This window comes from Pygoscelis adeliae, unplaced genomic scaffold, assembly GCF_000699105.1.
Source record: "Pygoscelis adeliae isolate BGI_AS28 unplaced genomic scaffold, ASM69910v1 Scaffold38, whole genome shotgun sequence".
In the NCBI taxonomy this organism is placed as follows: Eukaryota; Metazoa; Chordata; class Aves; order Sphenisciformes; family Spheniscidae; genus Pygoscelis; species Pygoscelis adeliae.
In genome coordinates, this window is record NW_008825614.1 from 10,144,657 (window position 1) to 10,162,192 (window position 17,536).

The following is a 17,536-nucleotide window of genomic DNA, read 5'->3' on the forward strand; positions in this document are numbered from 1 at the left end:
TGCTGCCTGCTCAAATGACCAGACGTAGAAGAGGCTGTGGCAATGGAGAGACACAATGGGAAGGTCGTCCTTCCTCTCCAGGATGGGGTATAACCAGTGCAGGTGGAATCTTTGGGAAGTTTCATTGCTAAATCTCTCTCTTTCCTGAGCACGTACAAATAGACAATGCGTTTAACCTTTAGCCAATTTAGATAGATTTAAACAGGGGCATCAAAAATATCTGGTAAAAGGACCAAATCTTTTAATAAAAAATTACTAGTGTTAAAAAAAGATTAAAACCAACATATTTCTATATTTTGTTCTTGAAAACAGTGAGCTGTTATGGCTGAGAGTTTCTTTCAAAAAGACACAAAACCAAACAAAAATCTCAGACTGAACTAAACAACGTAAGAAACTTCAGCTAAAAGATTTAAAAGGTTTTGCAAAACCATAAACAATTGGTAAAAGAATCTATTTAATAGGATGCATTAAACAAGTTTATAACAGACTGTACCAGTGTAATCTACAGGTTAGGAGGCTGGCAAATTATTTTAAAGAGGAGGAATGTATCAATTTATCAGGAAAGTCTTGAATCTGCTTTTCATACCTGAACACACAATACCTTTGGGGAAAAAATATTCTCTGTCATGAAATACTAAATAATGAAAACCTTCAAATGCCATATCCACTAATCTTATATCCTTTAAGAAAATAATGTAATTTTTTTCTTAATCTTTGTGCACCAAATACCTTAGAATATTTATTAATGACTGTTTTTACATATAATAACTAACTCAAAATGCAGTGTAGGAGTTTTTATGCCCTAGTTGACCACTCATTGTTATTTCTGATAATCCTAACAAAATACTTTTCCCCATCGCACGCACAACTCTTCCCAAATCTAGTCCCATAAATGCATTGTATCATCTGCTCTATTAAAATAATTTCTAATACGGGATGTCACATAAACTGGACTATTAAAAGCACCAGAATTATCTGACCTTCAGACAATGACTGTCAGGATAGACAGCTACATTTACCCTGAACATTGTCAAGAGTAACACAGATATCAGCCTTCTGAAAGTTTTGTAACGCAATTTTTTATGCATACAGTCACAAAAGAAATCTCTGATGAAAAACACCTTGGACTACGTAATTTACGGTGTCCAAGATATTATTATACAAACACTCCTTGAAAGGAGTGCTCTGTGACATCAAACAGAAGGCTGGTAATAGGATCCGAAATTAAACCAACATAGTATCAGCGAGCTTAATGGTTACACAAGTTTTTAAGCAATCTTTTATTTGCCGTAACTTAATTATTATTTCTAATGCACTGCTGTACATGGTGTTACAGAATACTTTCATGCAAGAAGCTTGATTTGCATGGAAATTCTACATTCTTGCTCTGAAATGCAGGGACAATGGAGATGAAAGAAAAACTACAGGACACTTCAAGCAACTGCAGCAAAGGGAAACAAAAACATTAGCACAATATTAAGCTGTCCAAACAGTAACGAAGTTAGACCAACACAGCCAAAAAGTAAAAGCATCTTAGAAGGCATTTTTGAGCATGACTGGTCAGATACACCATAGCATTTTGTTTGTATCCATATTATCCATACCCACCACTGAAGTAATTCACCAATATACTCTTGTGTTGGCCCAAACATAAAAGCACAGGTGAATACATGTGCAACACAGAAAATTAAATGGGGTTGGCAATAGCCTCTCAGTTTGCCAGGGAACTTACTGGCTTGGATGGATGGCTCAATAAAACTTCAGGGTGCTAAAGGGAGAAAGAAGATAGGAAAAGATGGGGAAAACTGGGGATAGGAACAGTGTGACAGAGAAAAAGAAAAGATGCAACAAGAAAAGAATTTAAAATAATAGCTGCAACATTAATTTACTAAGACGATAGGATCTTAATTTGTGGTTTTAGCATGTATTACTAGCCAGCTTTTGAAACAAGAGAAACATGGAGAGTTACCCTTGTGCAAGTTCCAAACTTGATCTTGATTTCTCAGTTTAACAATTTTGTGCAGTCCTCAAATACTTAACGTAGCCCTGTGTTTGGGTTTACAGATGACAGTTTTACAGGTTGAGCAGGACTTTAATTTCTAGTGCTTCATTTATATAAATTACAAGACAGCTAAATGGTTTAGAGAACTAATTCAGTAACGACACTATCTGAACACTGAACACAATTGCTGGGTTTTTACTTTTATTTTTACAAGACATCCTGATTTCTCTGGTAGCCTTTTTCTTTCTAGGTTGCTACACTGAATACATCCTTTATCATCCCTTCTTTCAAAAAACAAATCATCAGCTGAGAACAAAAAATAGTATTTCTATCTCATCTACCAATATTATCAGTAATATTTTCAGTTGTGGCAGGAGATCCGTGTTAACAAAAATAAAAAGCACCACAGCCTGTATTAGACTAACCAAGCTAAATCTTGGGAAACAGAATTTGGGTCAACACTTCATTCAGTCATTTTTTCCTGTCTTTTGAAAGATACTATCCTCCTGAACTTGAAGGAAGAACACCACAGCAGAAAAAAAAAACATCCTCTGAGTAAGCCTGTTGAATCTAGAGGTATTTTCCTGGCAGAGAATCACTGCTAACATTCTCTGATGTTCCTAGAACTGCACCAAGGGGAAGTTTGTTAACATATGGTTTTGGACTCTTTCTTTTCTCTACCCTTGATCCCTTTCAAATAAGGAAAATATCTGTAGGGAGAAAAACTATGCACTGGAAATGAAGACAGACAAAAATCCACTCATCTTTGCTGGAACAAATTCTAATGTTAGTTGGTCTCTCCCAGATTAGAAAAACAAGATTAAACAAAGCATATTGGCTGGGAAAGACAAGACAGAAAAAGATAGGAAAACAGTATCTTGAAGGAAAACAACTAAAAGAAAACTTTTTCACTATAAAACTATTACATTAAAGTAGAATTTTGGAAAAAAAGAGTTTCCCAAGGAAAAATAAAAAAAACAAAACACACAGCATAAAACCACTTCACAGAAAAACAGGGAGAGAACCCCGTGTGTGATTTCTCTCTAATGATTCCATCTCAGCAAAAAAGGAGACTATTTAAGGCACGATACCAGGCCATGTAAACTCAACAGGGATTTATGTCTTGCTTTCAGCATTCAGAATCTCCCATAGTGTCTCCTGCTGGCAGCAGGCTGACAATTGAGCACAGAAGCAATGACAGTAGAATAATTAGAACATTAAGCACAGAGATTTGCATAACCATAGTATCATTATTAAAAAAAAAACAACCCTGAATATGAAAAATACTGCAGTTTTATTCGCTGAGACAGGGATCAATATAAAATAGTCATTAGTAAGAAATGGAATAGTAACAATGAGAATTGGACACCTAGTCAGACACTGGAGACTGCTAAAATGGAAAGAAAAATAATATCAGCAACTTTTCAGCACCCCTGCACTCCACTTGGTTAATAATATTTCATTTTAGTGTAAAGTTAAATACCTTTTACAGAAAAAGTGGAAGCTTGCACTGCTCATGATTTCTCAAAGGCTCACTGTTTAGAGGTTAAGCAAGAGTTTTTTTCCAAGGACTGCCCAAATCTTTTTTATCTAATGGCTTAATAGTAGTCCAATTCAGGCTCTTCTGTCAGTTTCTTAACTTCTAAGGCTAATAGGTTTAACTGAAAGTACTCAGACTGTTCAGTGGAAATAAGAGGCAAGGGAAACAAGACTGATGTTAGATACATCTCTGTTCAAACTGTAAGGGAAACAACCTAAAATAAAAAGCTTTTTGCCATTTGCTGTTAAGAGCTACACAATAGAGATCTTCTTGCATGTGTCTTATACAAAACAGCACTAAGATAATGTAATAAAACTCAACATAATAAACCTCTAATTCAGTTTTGAACTGAATGCTCTTATGTGGCCATTAGTTTTAAGGTTAATTGTGACAGTTATTTGCAATGGTTAACAATGCAGATGTGTAAAACTGAGTTTTTAGAAGCTTTAAATTGGAGCTGGATTATCTATCATAATTGTTTCAAGGGTGACAAGGAACTAATCCACCTTGAAAATGTCAAACTGCCTGAATAAATATCTGCAATGCATTTAAAGAGAGAAAGCCTTTTTTTCTACTTTTCTGCAAGTGACAAAAAAACACTGGCAAATTAAAAACAGCTGGAAAAAAGGTTGTTAAAGAAATACCTAAACTTACTCATAAGTATAAAGCATATTCAAGTGGTTGCTAACTATATTTTCTTGAGTAACTAAGAGTAACCATGACTTGGTTCTAGAAAGCAAGGAGGATCAGTGGTAGAAGTTGGTTCTTTCGTACAGCTTGAGGAAAGCAAATGCACGGTTAATTACATGAAAGCATGGGTCCTAGTGCTTCAATTCCTTTATAAAAAGCCACTGTGGACTGACTTCTTATCACCAAAAAAATCTTTCCATTGAATTTGAATTTTCCCTTTAATAAAAAGAATGCAGTAGCCCAACATGACACAGTATTTAAAAAAGGAATAAGGTATTGATGATTCTGTCTCAGTAGGGCTTGAGAGAGTACTTTAGGGTCTCTGCGCACAAAACAATTGTCCAAATGCCCTAGTAAGCGGTAACACCTGAAGCAGAGGAGCAGATATCCAGAGTATTATGGAAGGGCTTTATACTGCACATAGGTAACAGTAGGCTATCAATTTTCTTTGCTTGTAGAACTGAAACCATCCTGACCGAATGATTTAGGTAGCTTCTTTGGATGGGAAGATGCAAATCTATTTGTGTTTACAATACAATGAATTTATAGTCATTATTTTTCTCAGAACCAAATTAAGAATACAGTTATTTGTCCCATAGTTGTCCTGTACAATTAATAGTGCTTTTTACATTTGAGCTGTTTTCCCATTTTAACCCTCAGGAAAAGGATCACAGGAGAATAATTCACTCTCTGTAATAACTTCCTGAAAAAAAAAGAGATTTGATTATAAAAATATATGGTCTTAGGAACTGGCTCATGTGTCCTTATGTAATGTTCCTGGATACCAGCTATTAAGCACAATCCTCTCTCTCTAAAAGGGAATGAGCAGAGGTAGGCCTAAAAGAATTATAATGAAGAGCTGTCATCGCAGTGCAAATTAACTGCACGTTCGTCTTTTAGCTAGCAGTGCTTCGCCAGGTTTTGGTCGATTTCCACACCCGCTTATACTACTGATATACTCACTGCTTATACTGAGGAAAGCGATCTCAGGGGAGGCAGTGAAAAGCAGTACATTTATAAATGCTAAATATACAGACACATTCCCTAGTTAATTGAATTTCCGCAACTGGTTTTTCATAACCTATTTGTTATGTGCTCTCCCAGTTAGTACTTTTTCTTTTTCTTAAAGTAATTGTAACAATGTTCTCCACTGCAGCTGTCTGCCTACAAACTAATGTTATCATCCAATTGCTATAACAATCTCTGGCAAACCTTAGCTACAATATATTCCTCGACTCATTATCAGTTACACACTGACAAAGGGTGAAACTGCAATTCATGACAGAGAATTCAAATGAAAGGGTCCTTCAGGACTTCTGAAATACTCATCCATTGTATGGTACACTGAAAACAGCCTGTGAGACCAATTAAATGTGCACAACTATCTTTTATTGCTATTGTGCTTTGTTAATGCTGAATAACAGAACTGCTTATTTTGTGGAACAGAACTAAAAAGAAGGGCAAACATAGGTCTAGATATGTGTATAAGGAGTTTCACTTACACAGAGTTCTCAGGTGCATTAACACCCACCTTGCACCCAACACAACAGAAATCCTAAACAGGTCTTAACTGATGACTCAAAATTTGATCTCGCATTCATTTGAGAAAGTAGGACAGAGTTCCAAACTACAGCATGGGCACTCCTTCTTTTCCTGGGTAGATGTAAAGAAACAGCTAGAATTCCACAGTCCAAGACTTAAATTTGTTTAAAAAATTGTGTTGCCTTTTGTCTTGTTCTAATTTTATAAATAGAAGTGTTATCACTATTTTGGTTAGTGTGTTTTGTGCTTCTTCATCACTTGCTCTTTTAAAATCAAAAAGTTAAATCAATATTCCTCTAAACAGTACAGTATTTATGCTACTCACATCTAAAATAAAGGTGGCTTGCAATGCAAACATAACCCAAAGATTATGTTCAAATGAGTTAGCTTGCTTGTAATAGAGTATTATTAACAGCAAAGTCCTACCAATGTATCAGCTGTGACTGGCAATGAGATTAAAACAAAAGATCACACACTTCACTGGTGATACGTTTTTTTCATTTGGTTTTATGCATCCCTATGGGCCGGGCCAATCATGCGTCTGATTTTATCACATTAATACCTACAAGCATTGATAATTGATACGTGAAATGTTTAGCTGTTAATTTTTTAGCTTTTACACCAGTTCAATGGCACAATTACTGCTCTGAACTGTACTGAAGCAGACTAAGTCTTTAATTCCTAGTACCTTTTAAAAAAAAAGTCAACAGCGCTGTTATTGCATATAAATGAAGTCCAAAATTAGCACCAGTGTCTGTGTCATGGTTTGACCTCAGTCAGCAACTGAGCACCACACCGCCGCTCGCTCACTCCCCTGCCCCGGTGGGATGGGGGAGAAAATTGGAAGAGTAAAAGTGAGAAAACTCGTGGGTTGAGATGAAAACAGTTAAACAGTTTAATAATTGAAATAAAATAAAATCCCAATAATAATAGTAATAATAATAAGAAGAATATACAAAGCAAATGATGCACGATGCAATTGCTCACTTGCCGACTGATGCCCAGCCAGTCCCCAAGCAGTGGCCCGCCCCCGGCCAGCTTTCCCCAGTTTATGTACTGAGCATGACGTCACATGGTATGGAATAGCCCTTTGGCCAGTGTGGGTCAGCTGTCCTGGCTGTGCCCCCTCCCGGCTTCTTGTGCACCTCCAGCCTTCTCAGTTGGTAGAGCATGGGAAGCTGAAGAGTCCTTGGCTAGTGTAAGCACTACCTAGCAACAACTAAAACATCGGTGTGTTATCAACATTGTTCTCATCCTAAATCCAAAACACAATGCTGTACCAGATACTAGGAAGAAAATTAACTCTATCCCAGCCGAAACCAGGTCAGTCTGAAAGTTACTTTCTGTTGGGCTTAGCTTGTAATATGGTTTGCATGGACACAACTTCACAGTTCTTGTTGAAAAGCAGTTCACAGAATTCAAACTTAAGACCCAAAGTTTTCTGTGTAGACATGGCCAATTTGTCTAACACTGAATGTTTACACCACATATATAAATATGAAGTAAGATTACCTTCTTCAATTGAGTTTCCATCTTCAAACATTCTTCCTTTTTCTGTTCCAATGCAATTTCCAGTGTCTTGAGTCTTGAATCTTTCTTCAGTCCTGATGAAGCTAAGGATGAAGCATGTTCCTTCAGATCCAGTAAGGATGACTAAAATAAAAGATGTAAAATAACTATCAAGTAAATACTCTTTATGTGTAATAGTTAGTTTCTTTTTGTCTTTATTTTCTTCCTATCCCTTCACACTATGTTCAGGATCCAACTTAGAACAACACATTTTGCCAGGATGTTCATGTCACTGACTTAAGACAGCTTGATTTAATTCAGGTTTTCAGGATCAAAATAAAACCTTGTCTAAATTCATTTTAAAACCATTTTTAAAGATGGAAGATTCTGTAAACTAGAACTCGTGCTTCAGTGACAGTCATATTTAAGAAAAATTGGTTTTAAATAAAATCGTATTTAAAAATCATATGTTGTTAGCAGATTTGGCCACTGTATCTAAAACTGAGAGCGTCCAAAGCTTTACTGTATACAGCTGCTATGGGGTGAAACTGATTCATGCTACCTATCTCCAGAAGACATCTCAACTTCATGTTTTCCAAACCGTTTTTGTGTTGGTTTTTTCCTGTCAAATGTTGACTTCCATGTAGACAAAATCTTAGCACTTCCTGAGTGCTTTTTTTTGGTCTTGTTTTACTTTGAGTTTTGAAAAAAGATTGTAAGTAGACTTGTATGTTACAATTCCAAGAGAGGAACAGAGAATGTTTGTATTTCTCATATATAATTAGGTTAATTTGTCTAGCCAACTGGCTCATTACCAACAACCAACTTAATTATCAAAAAAGGACTCTTCAGAGTCAAAAGAACTAGCCATATTGTTTGCATAAAGGGATAAACATTATCTGCATGCTTTTGGCACCCACAGCTTTGATCAACCTCTGTCCTTTCCTCCCTACATTTAGACAGGAACATTTAGTCAGTTGTCTATAAGTATAGCTCCAGTAAATGCTATCATTGACCATTGCTCATTCACTACTAGTACGATTAACTGCTGCAAATAAGGGGACTGTGTGCTATCCGTGAAAAGGTGGTTCTGAAATATCTATGCTTTGAAAAAGTCTCAAACAATATATTTTACTAGATAAACTTGTTGAAGGACCATTACTATAAAGGAACAGTTTTCTTCATCTCAAATGTTACACATAGAACAAACAATTATAACACAACAGATTCATTCTGCTGGTCAACCTCTTTCTCTGTGAGATCTCCTTGTAAAATGCTGACTTTCTCTTTCAGGTCCTTAATGTCTTTTTTGTAGTTGTCGATCTCTTCTTGTTTTTCTCGTTCATCTCTGTCACGTTGCTCCTTTAGGCGCTCAATGGTTCTTTCCTGACAAAAGAAAGCACTCTGTGAAGAAAACCCCTCTTAGTCAGTTCAACTTCTGAGACTTCTTATCACAACACTTCTTACACACTGCAGACGTGGAGGAGGAGTGTAGGATATTGCCATTTTCTTTTCTGTACTGTTGTAAAACAGATCCCTCAAGGAGGAGGAGACTGGAGAAGCCTATGGATTCATTGCTAAGAAATATCAGGCTTTCTGTACCTCTGAAAGTTCACAGTACTGTTACAACGCAACACAATTTATCTGGTTCTGATAATCAAAATTAACCAAGACCAGGACACATTACATATTGCTTCCTTACTTATTTAAATCTTATTTTTCCAAAACGTACAGTTAGGTGCCCTTCAGAGAGGAAGGGGTGTAGTGCATGTGTGACACCAGGCTCGATGTGCAGTAAGAAAAGGCAACAAAACAACTTTTCTGTACACCAGACGTCAATGGAGCTTTGGTTATCTTGGAAGCTGAAGGGATGCAAATCAATTCCCCAACCTCAGGCAAAGCTTTACCATAACTTTACATTTATAGAATCTGACAGGCTAAAGGAGCTGTAACACTGGTTCTCCAGGAATCAAGAAAGAATATACAGTAATTCCAAAAAGTTGCCCCACCAAAACAGAATAGACAAGGCTGTTCCCTCAGTCCGCTACCTCCTGAGAATTGGGCAAGCATAAAAAAAAAATACAATGAGAACCATAAAGCTGCAAATAAAGTGAGACTGAAATACAGCTACATCAGGATAACTATTCATTTTAATTCAATATTGGGAACTAAAACTCAATGTCATGCAGCAAAACTTTAAAAATAAATTTCTTATTAAAATATCTGAGCAGAGAAGATAAAATGAAACAAGATATTAGCCAGACTTAAAAAAAAAAAAGCGGGGGGGGGGGGGGGGGAAAAACCCCAAGGGGGGGGGGGGGGGGAGCAGAAGACTCCGCAGTTGAAATGTACGGCATCCCACAATCGTACCAAAGATGCACCACGTAAAGAGACGACAACGCGAGAACACCAATTTCTTTCACACAAAACGATGGTGAATAGCTAATGACTAGAGCAATAGCTTGTGGCTCAGTTCTACCCTCATATGCCCTCCTCCTCATCGTACAAAAGTCGTAGCCTGGGCTGGTTCTGTGGGAGAGGAGCCCGGCTGCCACTCCGCATATCCTGCGGTGCCCTCTAGTGAGGGACGCACCTCGGCAGCAACCGCACCCTCCTGATCCCTCCTCAGCTGTCAGAGACCAAGGACGTCACTGCGGCATTGCATTAGAGACGTCTTGTCCGCACAGTCCAGGAAACACAGGGAAAAGCCGAGTTTAGAGAGGTTATTAGCAGAAGGACCTTTCGAAGGAAGGGTCCTTAGGCTTGCCATACTCACTTTTTCTGCAAGTGCTTCTTCCAGAGTGGTCAAGGCAGTGTCGGTATTTGTGGTGTCAGCCTGCAAGGATTTCACTCGATCCTTTAAGCTGCTCATTTGCTTCTCCTTGTCTCTTAACTGCTCTTGAAGATTTTCAATCTTAAAGAGGAGGAGTAAATTTTAAGACAACAGCAAGCAAAACCATCCGAAATCATCTTAGGAGTATATTAAACTCTTAAAAATATTCTTAAAGCAAAGGAGGTAGATAAGGGCCTCCTTCCTATAATCCTACACCAAAACATCAAGGAATGCAACCAAACCCATCAAATATTAACAAGGAATCAGTAACCTTTCCAATAATCAGGAAAGAATTCAGAACAAGAAAGTCTAAATAATATTTACAAGAACAACATAAAGAAAGGGTATTATTCCTAATTTCCGAGGATGTTGGGCACTGTGTGACTGATGGATGATTAATGTATTAACAATATGAAAGGAAAAAAGCTGAGAAAAAGATTACTGCATATGTAAACCAGAAAAGGCACTTGATAATACTTCTTCACAACTTCTTAATTATTTTAAGTATTTCCTTTGGTACTGTCATATTCTTTACTGTACTGGCATGTTGCTTTTTCATTTAACATGGTGGTTTGCTACATGATGGACTAACACAAAGTGCCATTCCCTGGGTAGAAAATACATCAGCCTTGTTTTCTGCGGGTGTAGAATTCGATTAATTTATGAGTTCTGAATATATCTTTTGACAGACTGAGAAGATCTAATGCTAAACCCGTTTTATGCATACATACACATCACAAGAAACAGACACATTAACATTACGATAACCTGTCAAAAACAAATTTATCAGCAAACGATTAAACTGGGTACGGATTGCTAGTTGCTTCCTTTTTATTGTTGTTGCTGACAAGTTCTTCTCACATCAGCAAACATACATCATAAACTGGTGAATGACATGTGGCATGTAAGGTACCCATCTCCAAAACACTTGTAGCAAGATATTCTTGTAAAGACATTTGTAAGAAATAATGTAACAAGACAACCTCAATGGCTATCCAGTCCAGTATTTAGCAAACTTTTCGAAAGCATTACTAGCCTTTTCGCTTCACTTGTCGAACAGCAGTTAGTAGCTCCTCAGTTAGTGGAAATACAGTAACTACTCCCAGGTTTTACTCTTCAACCCTGGAAGAACTGAGCTGCTGTGATTACAGACCAAATGGCTATTTAGACACATCCACTACTACTTTGCTATCTCTATTAAAATTGCATCTGGACCATAGTTTTAGAAAATGGTCAAATCAGTAATGATAAATGTAATTTAAACAATTTTGCAGGAGGCTGAAAATTTAGTCACAAAAAAAATCATTGATATGTTACAAGTGGGAGCTAGGAAGAAGAAGGACCTAATTCAGGGAAACCCTTGCTAATGTTCCTCTGTAGCCCATGGCCACTGAAGGAGTCTCCTGCTATAAAATTCTCCATACCAGATTTATTTCTCTTGTGCAAGCACATGTAAACTTACGATCCAGCTTTGCACACAATCTATGTATTACTGATGGCAGAAGAGCTATGTAAAGTTTTTCGTTGTTGTGGTTTTTTTTAAGGAGTGGACTGAAATTGGTTTTCATTTCTCTTTATCATTAATTTCTCTTAGGAAAAAAAGTATTATAGAATCATAGAATCGTCTGGGTTGGAAGGGACCTCTAAAGGTCACCTAGTCCAACCCCCCCTGCTGTGGGCAGGAAGACATTAGGCCTCCAAGTTATGCTTAAAATTTAAATCTGAGCACAACACAAATGACACTACAAAACAAATTTTAAAGAGCACCAAAAAAGCATAACCAGTGACATCTCATATGAGTCAGAACTAAATGTAAGAACTGAAAATTCATACTTTATACACTCATGTCTATTATTCAATGCCTTATTAGCATACATTTGTAACCCATGGAGCTTCAGAAAGAACCCTACTAGTTCTGACTGCAAAGTTCTCCTGGCGCCCACACGTACAGCTACAGAGGAGGTAGTGTCCCCAAGAGCAGCCTACGTGGCTGCTTTTGACCTTACGAGCTTTCAGTGTCGTCAGCTGTCTAGACATGCTGGCTGTTTAGACAGCCAACCATGAAAATATACTACAAAGAAGGCTGAGCTATTCTTAGACTCGTGTTTACTCCTGGAGGTGAAACACTCTCGCAAAGGCTCCAACTGGCTGAAGAGGGGATAGTGCAGGGTGACTTTCTGCTGTGATCAAACCATACACAAAAGAGACAGCTAAATAATTCAGATTTGGCATACATTAAGATGCTTTCCAAGGCAGCACAAGCATTTGCACAAGCCCAGCATGCATTTTTGTGTTTCAATAACTGTTTACTGTGACGAGAGTAAGATGACAGCCGTATGACAGTACTATACATGACTGCTGCATCTTCCTTCCCATTGCAACTGCACCTTCCTGTATACCAAATAAAAAATAATAAAAAAAATGTAATGTGTAGAAAGTGCGAACCTGTCTATTCTTTCAGTCTACGTGCATACTTTTCAGTCTGGAGTAATGTACGATGCTTTTCGTTATCATCCAGGGAACAGCAGGTAGCCTGAAATGTTTTAAGTCACACTAATAGCTAGGCACTACCTAAAAAACCCACTCTACCTACAACTGTGCCTTTTGCAGGGTCAGATAACTGATGGTTCCCAACAAGGACATGCCCTTAAAACTACAGAAAACTAGAACTGGATCAATTGCTGTATCCAAATTGAAACACTTGTATAATAATAGAGGCAACATTTCCTTTATGAAATCACAATCAACAATAAAATAATTGCCTTATTCCATTTTTCTCCCAAACCTCCTTTACTGTAACAAATAATAGCTAAACTATAGGTTCTCCGAAATGATATAATCCCAAGAAAAAAGCAAAGAATAGTCTACATTTTGCCTATATAGTTAATGAATAATTTTGCTATTATGTCCTTGCAAGTAGTTTGAGAATGCTTTTCAAAAAGAATACATAATGTACATATTTGTTTTACCATCCTTTTTTCCTATCCAACCCCTCCAAAAAAGTAATTCTGAAAAAATTCTTAAATAACAGAGAGAAATAAAACAGATAACCAAAATACAGTCTTTCTTTTCTACCCAACAAAAGATGAAATAAATTGCAATGGAATCTCCAAGCCCTCTGGAAAACATAAAGGGACAAGGATTGAACCAGCACTGTTTAATCTTGAAATATTTGGAAGATGATGAATTTCCTCTGAAATGTTCTACAAAACTAAGGAATATATATTACTGTACAAAATTTCTAAAAAGGAAAAATAAAAGATGTATACTATTATATTATTAACAATCTTTATTCTTGCCATATTACTTATTTTGCAGGGTAAACACAGCAATCTATGGATAAGTTAGTAACGCTAAGCTTACTGTAAAGGTAGACATATATACATTGGAATCATCTGCTCTGCATACCAATTTCCTCATCAATAATGATTTACTGAAATCTTTTTTCCCAACATTACCAGTTGTCAGGCACTATCATGTTTCAACCTGGGTGATTTATTCCTAGTTGTGTGGAACTAATTATTTTGCCTTCCAGCCCTGAACCACAGGAGCAGAGGCAAGAGAAGTCTCCTCTGGCATTCCATTCCAAAGGCAAGGAAATATTCTACTTTTTGCAAATACCAATCTCACTGAAAACCCCGTGCAAACGCAAAGAAAAAACAGCCCAGGGAATTAAATGAGATGCATCTAGCTTAATACCCATCAAGGCCATTAGATACCCAAATTCCTCTAGTTAGAGGTTACTAGTAGACCTTCGTATCATGCTTCAACCAAGAAATCCTTTTGTAGAACCATCATCAACCCTATGGTATGTGTAAATTGGACACTTGGAAAACAATTTCTATTGTACCAGTGACTTTCGAATTAGAATAAATGAAGTGGGTTTGTAAACTGGTTATTCAGTCTCTTTATGGTTTTTTTGCTCCCCCCCCCCCCCCCCCCCCCCCCCGTTATGGGAAAAGAACCTTCAAGATATTTGTTTTTAATCAAAAATGGACACTTTACAACAATAACTTTCTTCATCACCTGGGTTATAACAGAATTAACTGCATTTATGTTTCATTTCCCACTTTCAAATTTTTTCTTGCTATTCTGTTTGACTTCTTCTAAAAAGAATAAAATGGTGAAAGAAAAAAAATTAAAAGTGGTAAAAGCCCTTTAACTTACTTCTTTCTGAGACAATAAGACAAAAGTGAAACAATCCTCTTAGAAAAATGAGGATCCAATAATGTTTGGAAATACTTAAAAAAATGCAAAATGCCCATTTAAAATTCAAAATCTTTTTCAACTTGAGAAAGTTCATTGCATATTCCACTGTTTGTATGTATCTCCAACCTGTAGTAACCAGCTATATTACCTACCTGCAGACAAATCTTTCACTGTACTTTTTTTTCTAGACAGTGAAAATGCCTTTGCTTATATTCTGCACTTGACTTCCTCAGTGCAGCTCCAGAAAGAGATTGTTTTGATCAGTAACATGACATGTTCATCATAAATTACACTGAATATACAGAAGACAATCAATTTAACACTTGATAATATTCCTTGATTGTATTAAAAGAGCAGATGTACAAAAGAATATCTCAGGGTACTGTTAAGCCTCCCACTTTTTCAATCCTAGCTTTCATCCGGTGGAGGCAGTACTGTAAAAAGGATCTAAATAATCAGGTGGGTTGAGAGGTTTTCTGTTCTATTCCTATGGCATAGCCATCCAAATAAACAAAAACTTCACATAAGCTGGGAGCTTTCCAAACAGTTCTTCCTTGGTTTTGTAAAGGCACTATTGGTCACGTCAGCTCCAGGGTCAATGACTACAAGGAGATGATGGATTCTCACCAATCACAGGCAGAGGTGATTCTGCCTGTGTCAGGAATATTAACATGAGGACAAAAAAAGCCATTGTGGAAGAGAGGATGGGCGAGTGAGCAGGTATGTGATGACAGAACAGGTACAATTCTGTCTAGTTGGAGACATGCCACTCCCTTCAATGTAAGAATACTAATATCTTGATAAAAATTTGACAGCCTGCAGTCATACTTGATTTTGCTAGAATCCTACAGTATTTGAGAAGCTGAGAAAGGTGGGCTTGCATCAAAATCAGAATGAGAACGTAACAGTTACAATCGACATGATCACATTGTTGTATCTAACATAAAAAAAATTGTTGCTTCAGAAGAAGGGGTAAGGTGTTTACTCTAGAAAATTGAGATGGATCTGAACCCAAGAAATTTTGTTCCTCAAATGTATTAATGAGAGGTCACCTTAAGTCTTGAGAGACTGTTCAAGAAAGCTACACTACTAGATTTGTAAATATTACTGTGTTTCTGAAAGTCATTTTTTGGAGACCATAATGAACAGCTATAAGCAGGTATTACTGGTCAGTGTTATAAGAATAAGCTCCAGTTTTATAAACGTCACACTGAAAACCTCATCATTATAACTGTCTTTCTATTGCAGATCTTGCAAAAGTACAACAGTCCTGCATGAACTACAAAAATCTACATTTAGTTTAGTGTTAACAAATTCCTGGGGCGGGGGGGTGGTGGTGGTGAAGGAAGGGGAGGAAGTATAGCTCACCACTGCATGGATGGAAGCAAAATTTGATCTTTTGCATGTGTGTTGGCTCCATTTGAACCTCCAGTATCAGGTGTTGCTTTTAAAGTCCCCAGTGAAATAAGGTCTGTCACATGAGTGAATATCATACTGTTGTATTGAATCAATTAGACCGAAAGTAATGTTCTTGCTATTTATTTTAAAGGTTAAATTCCCAAGACTAGCAACAACGTGCTGAAGCTGAATGAATGCTGAAGCTTCAGGCATACCATGTCTTGTTGCAAAGGTGAGATTTTTAAGCTGTTTTGAAGTTCAGGATAGATCAAAAACATTTCCCTTTTTTGAGTAACATTTTGGCAAACACAAGTCAGAGTTCCTTCCAAAGTTCAGCTGCATTCAGTATGCTCTTTTTAATTTCTGATCCAACCAATTGATATAAATATGGTTAAACTGTTGTCAAGTTATATTCAGAGATTCTTGTTCTTGAATCATTATCTACACAAAAATCATCTTTGAGTAGTTTGCATATCAGTTAATTTAGTAAAGTTTGTTTAGCATAAAGTAAATTAAAGACACTATGAAATGCAAGATTCCAGTGGTGGTCGGTCTCTCTCTTCTTAAAGAACTTTAAATTCTGGAGTCCCAGTTCATACTTCAGTGTAGAGATGGTGAACTGTTCAGTTAAGCGGTAAACATTTGTTCGGTTTACGTTAATTTTGCTACCCAGTGAAGACAGGATTAATTTTTATTTTGTCTCCCAAGAAAGTTTTCTTCTTTTTACTGCTGCTCTACTTTAATGCTTATCTGGAACATTACTGTCTTTGCAACATCACACTGGAATATCATTGTGCGCTTTGGAAATGCCCTGACATTGCTGAACCTAACATAGTGGGATTCTGTAACACCTTGAACTGGTATGGAGAATCTTATACCAGGAGATTCCTTCAGTGGCCATGGGCTACAGAGGAACATATATTAAGTTGGCTTAAGAAAGAGAACCAGGCTAGAGGGGGTGGGGATAGCATGGAGAAGGACAGGACAAAAAGAGAATTTGAGATGGGGAAACTCCAGCATAGTGGTACCTCTTACACAGTCATACTTACCTACTGCTACTCAGGTCCAGTTAAAATTCAGAATAGCTCCCATTAAAAAAAAAAAAAGGTTGCTTGCTTTTTCAGAAGATAAAATCTTTTTGTCATTTTTACCCTCATGATCTCCAATCTGCAAAAAGTCCTTTGAAATTAGCATGAAGTTCTACAGTGTTTAGTTTTACAAATAAAGTATTTTGTTGCGATGCAGCTTAGAAAGCACAAAGAATTTATTTTTGTGATTTCTACTTAAAATAAAACCTTAATTATCACATAAATGTATGGACCACAAACAGGCACATTGCTTCTGCTTCAAAAGGAAGAAACTTGCACACAATGAAAACAAAGCTTAAAAAAAATCTAGGAATTGCAGGACACCTAATGCAATTAATGCTTCATTCTTGACCTAACTTCGCATACACACTTATGCAACAAGGTTGACTCGAGAAAGGACTGGTATGCAGGAAGAACAACAAAAACTGACTTAACTTCTATAGACAGTTAATTATTTTGTACCTTTGGTGAAGGAGCAACAAACAATTGACCCTGATCCAAAAGACTATTTGTTGTGGTTTAACCCCAGTCAGCAACTAAGTACCACACAGCTGCTCACTCACCCTCCCCACCCCCAGAGTGGGATGCGGGAGACAATCAGGAAAAAAGAAAGTAAAACCCATGGGTTGAGATAAAGACAGTTTAGTAGGACAGCAAAGGAAGAGAAAATAATAATAATAATAATGATAAAAGAATATACAAAGCAAGTAATGCACGATGCAATT

At 37.0% G+C, this 17,536-nt stretch overlaps 1 protein-coding gene across 2 annotated transcripts in view; it reads right to left on the minus strand.

Annotated features, from left to right (window-relative positions):
• Nucleotides 1-17,536, minus strand: part of ERC1 (ELKS/RAB6-interacting/CAST family member 1) — a 310,978-nt gene that overhangs the window by 185,500 nt on the left and 107,942 nt on the right. For both annotated transcript variants that reach the window (XM_009332891.1, XM_009332890.1), the window contains exons 8-10: nt 10,060-10,197; nt 8,529-8,669; nt 7,287-7,427 (exon numbers count right to left, since the gene is read on the minus strand). In XM_009332891.1, the coding sequence (XP_009331166.1) occupies nt 7,287-7,427; nt 8,529-8,669; nt 10,060-10,197 (420 nt within the window). The remainder of the gene's footprint in view (nt 1-7,286; nt 7,428-8,528; nt 8,670-10,059; nt 10,198-17,536) is intronic.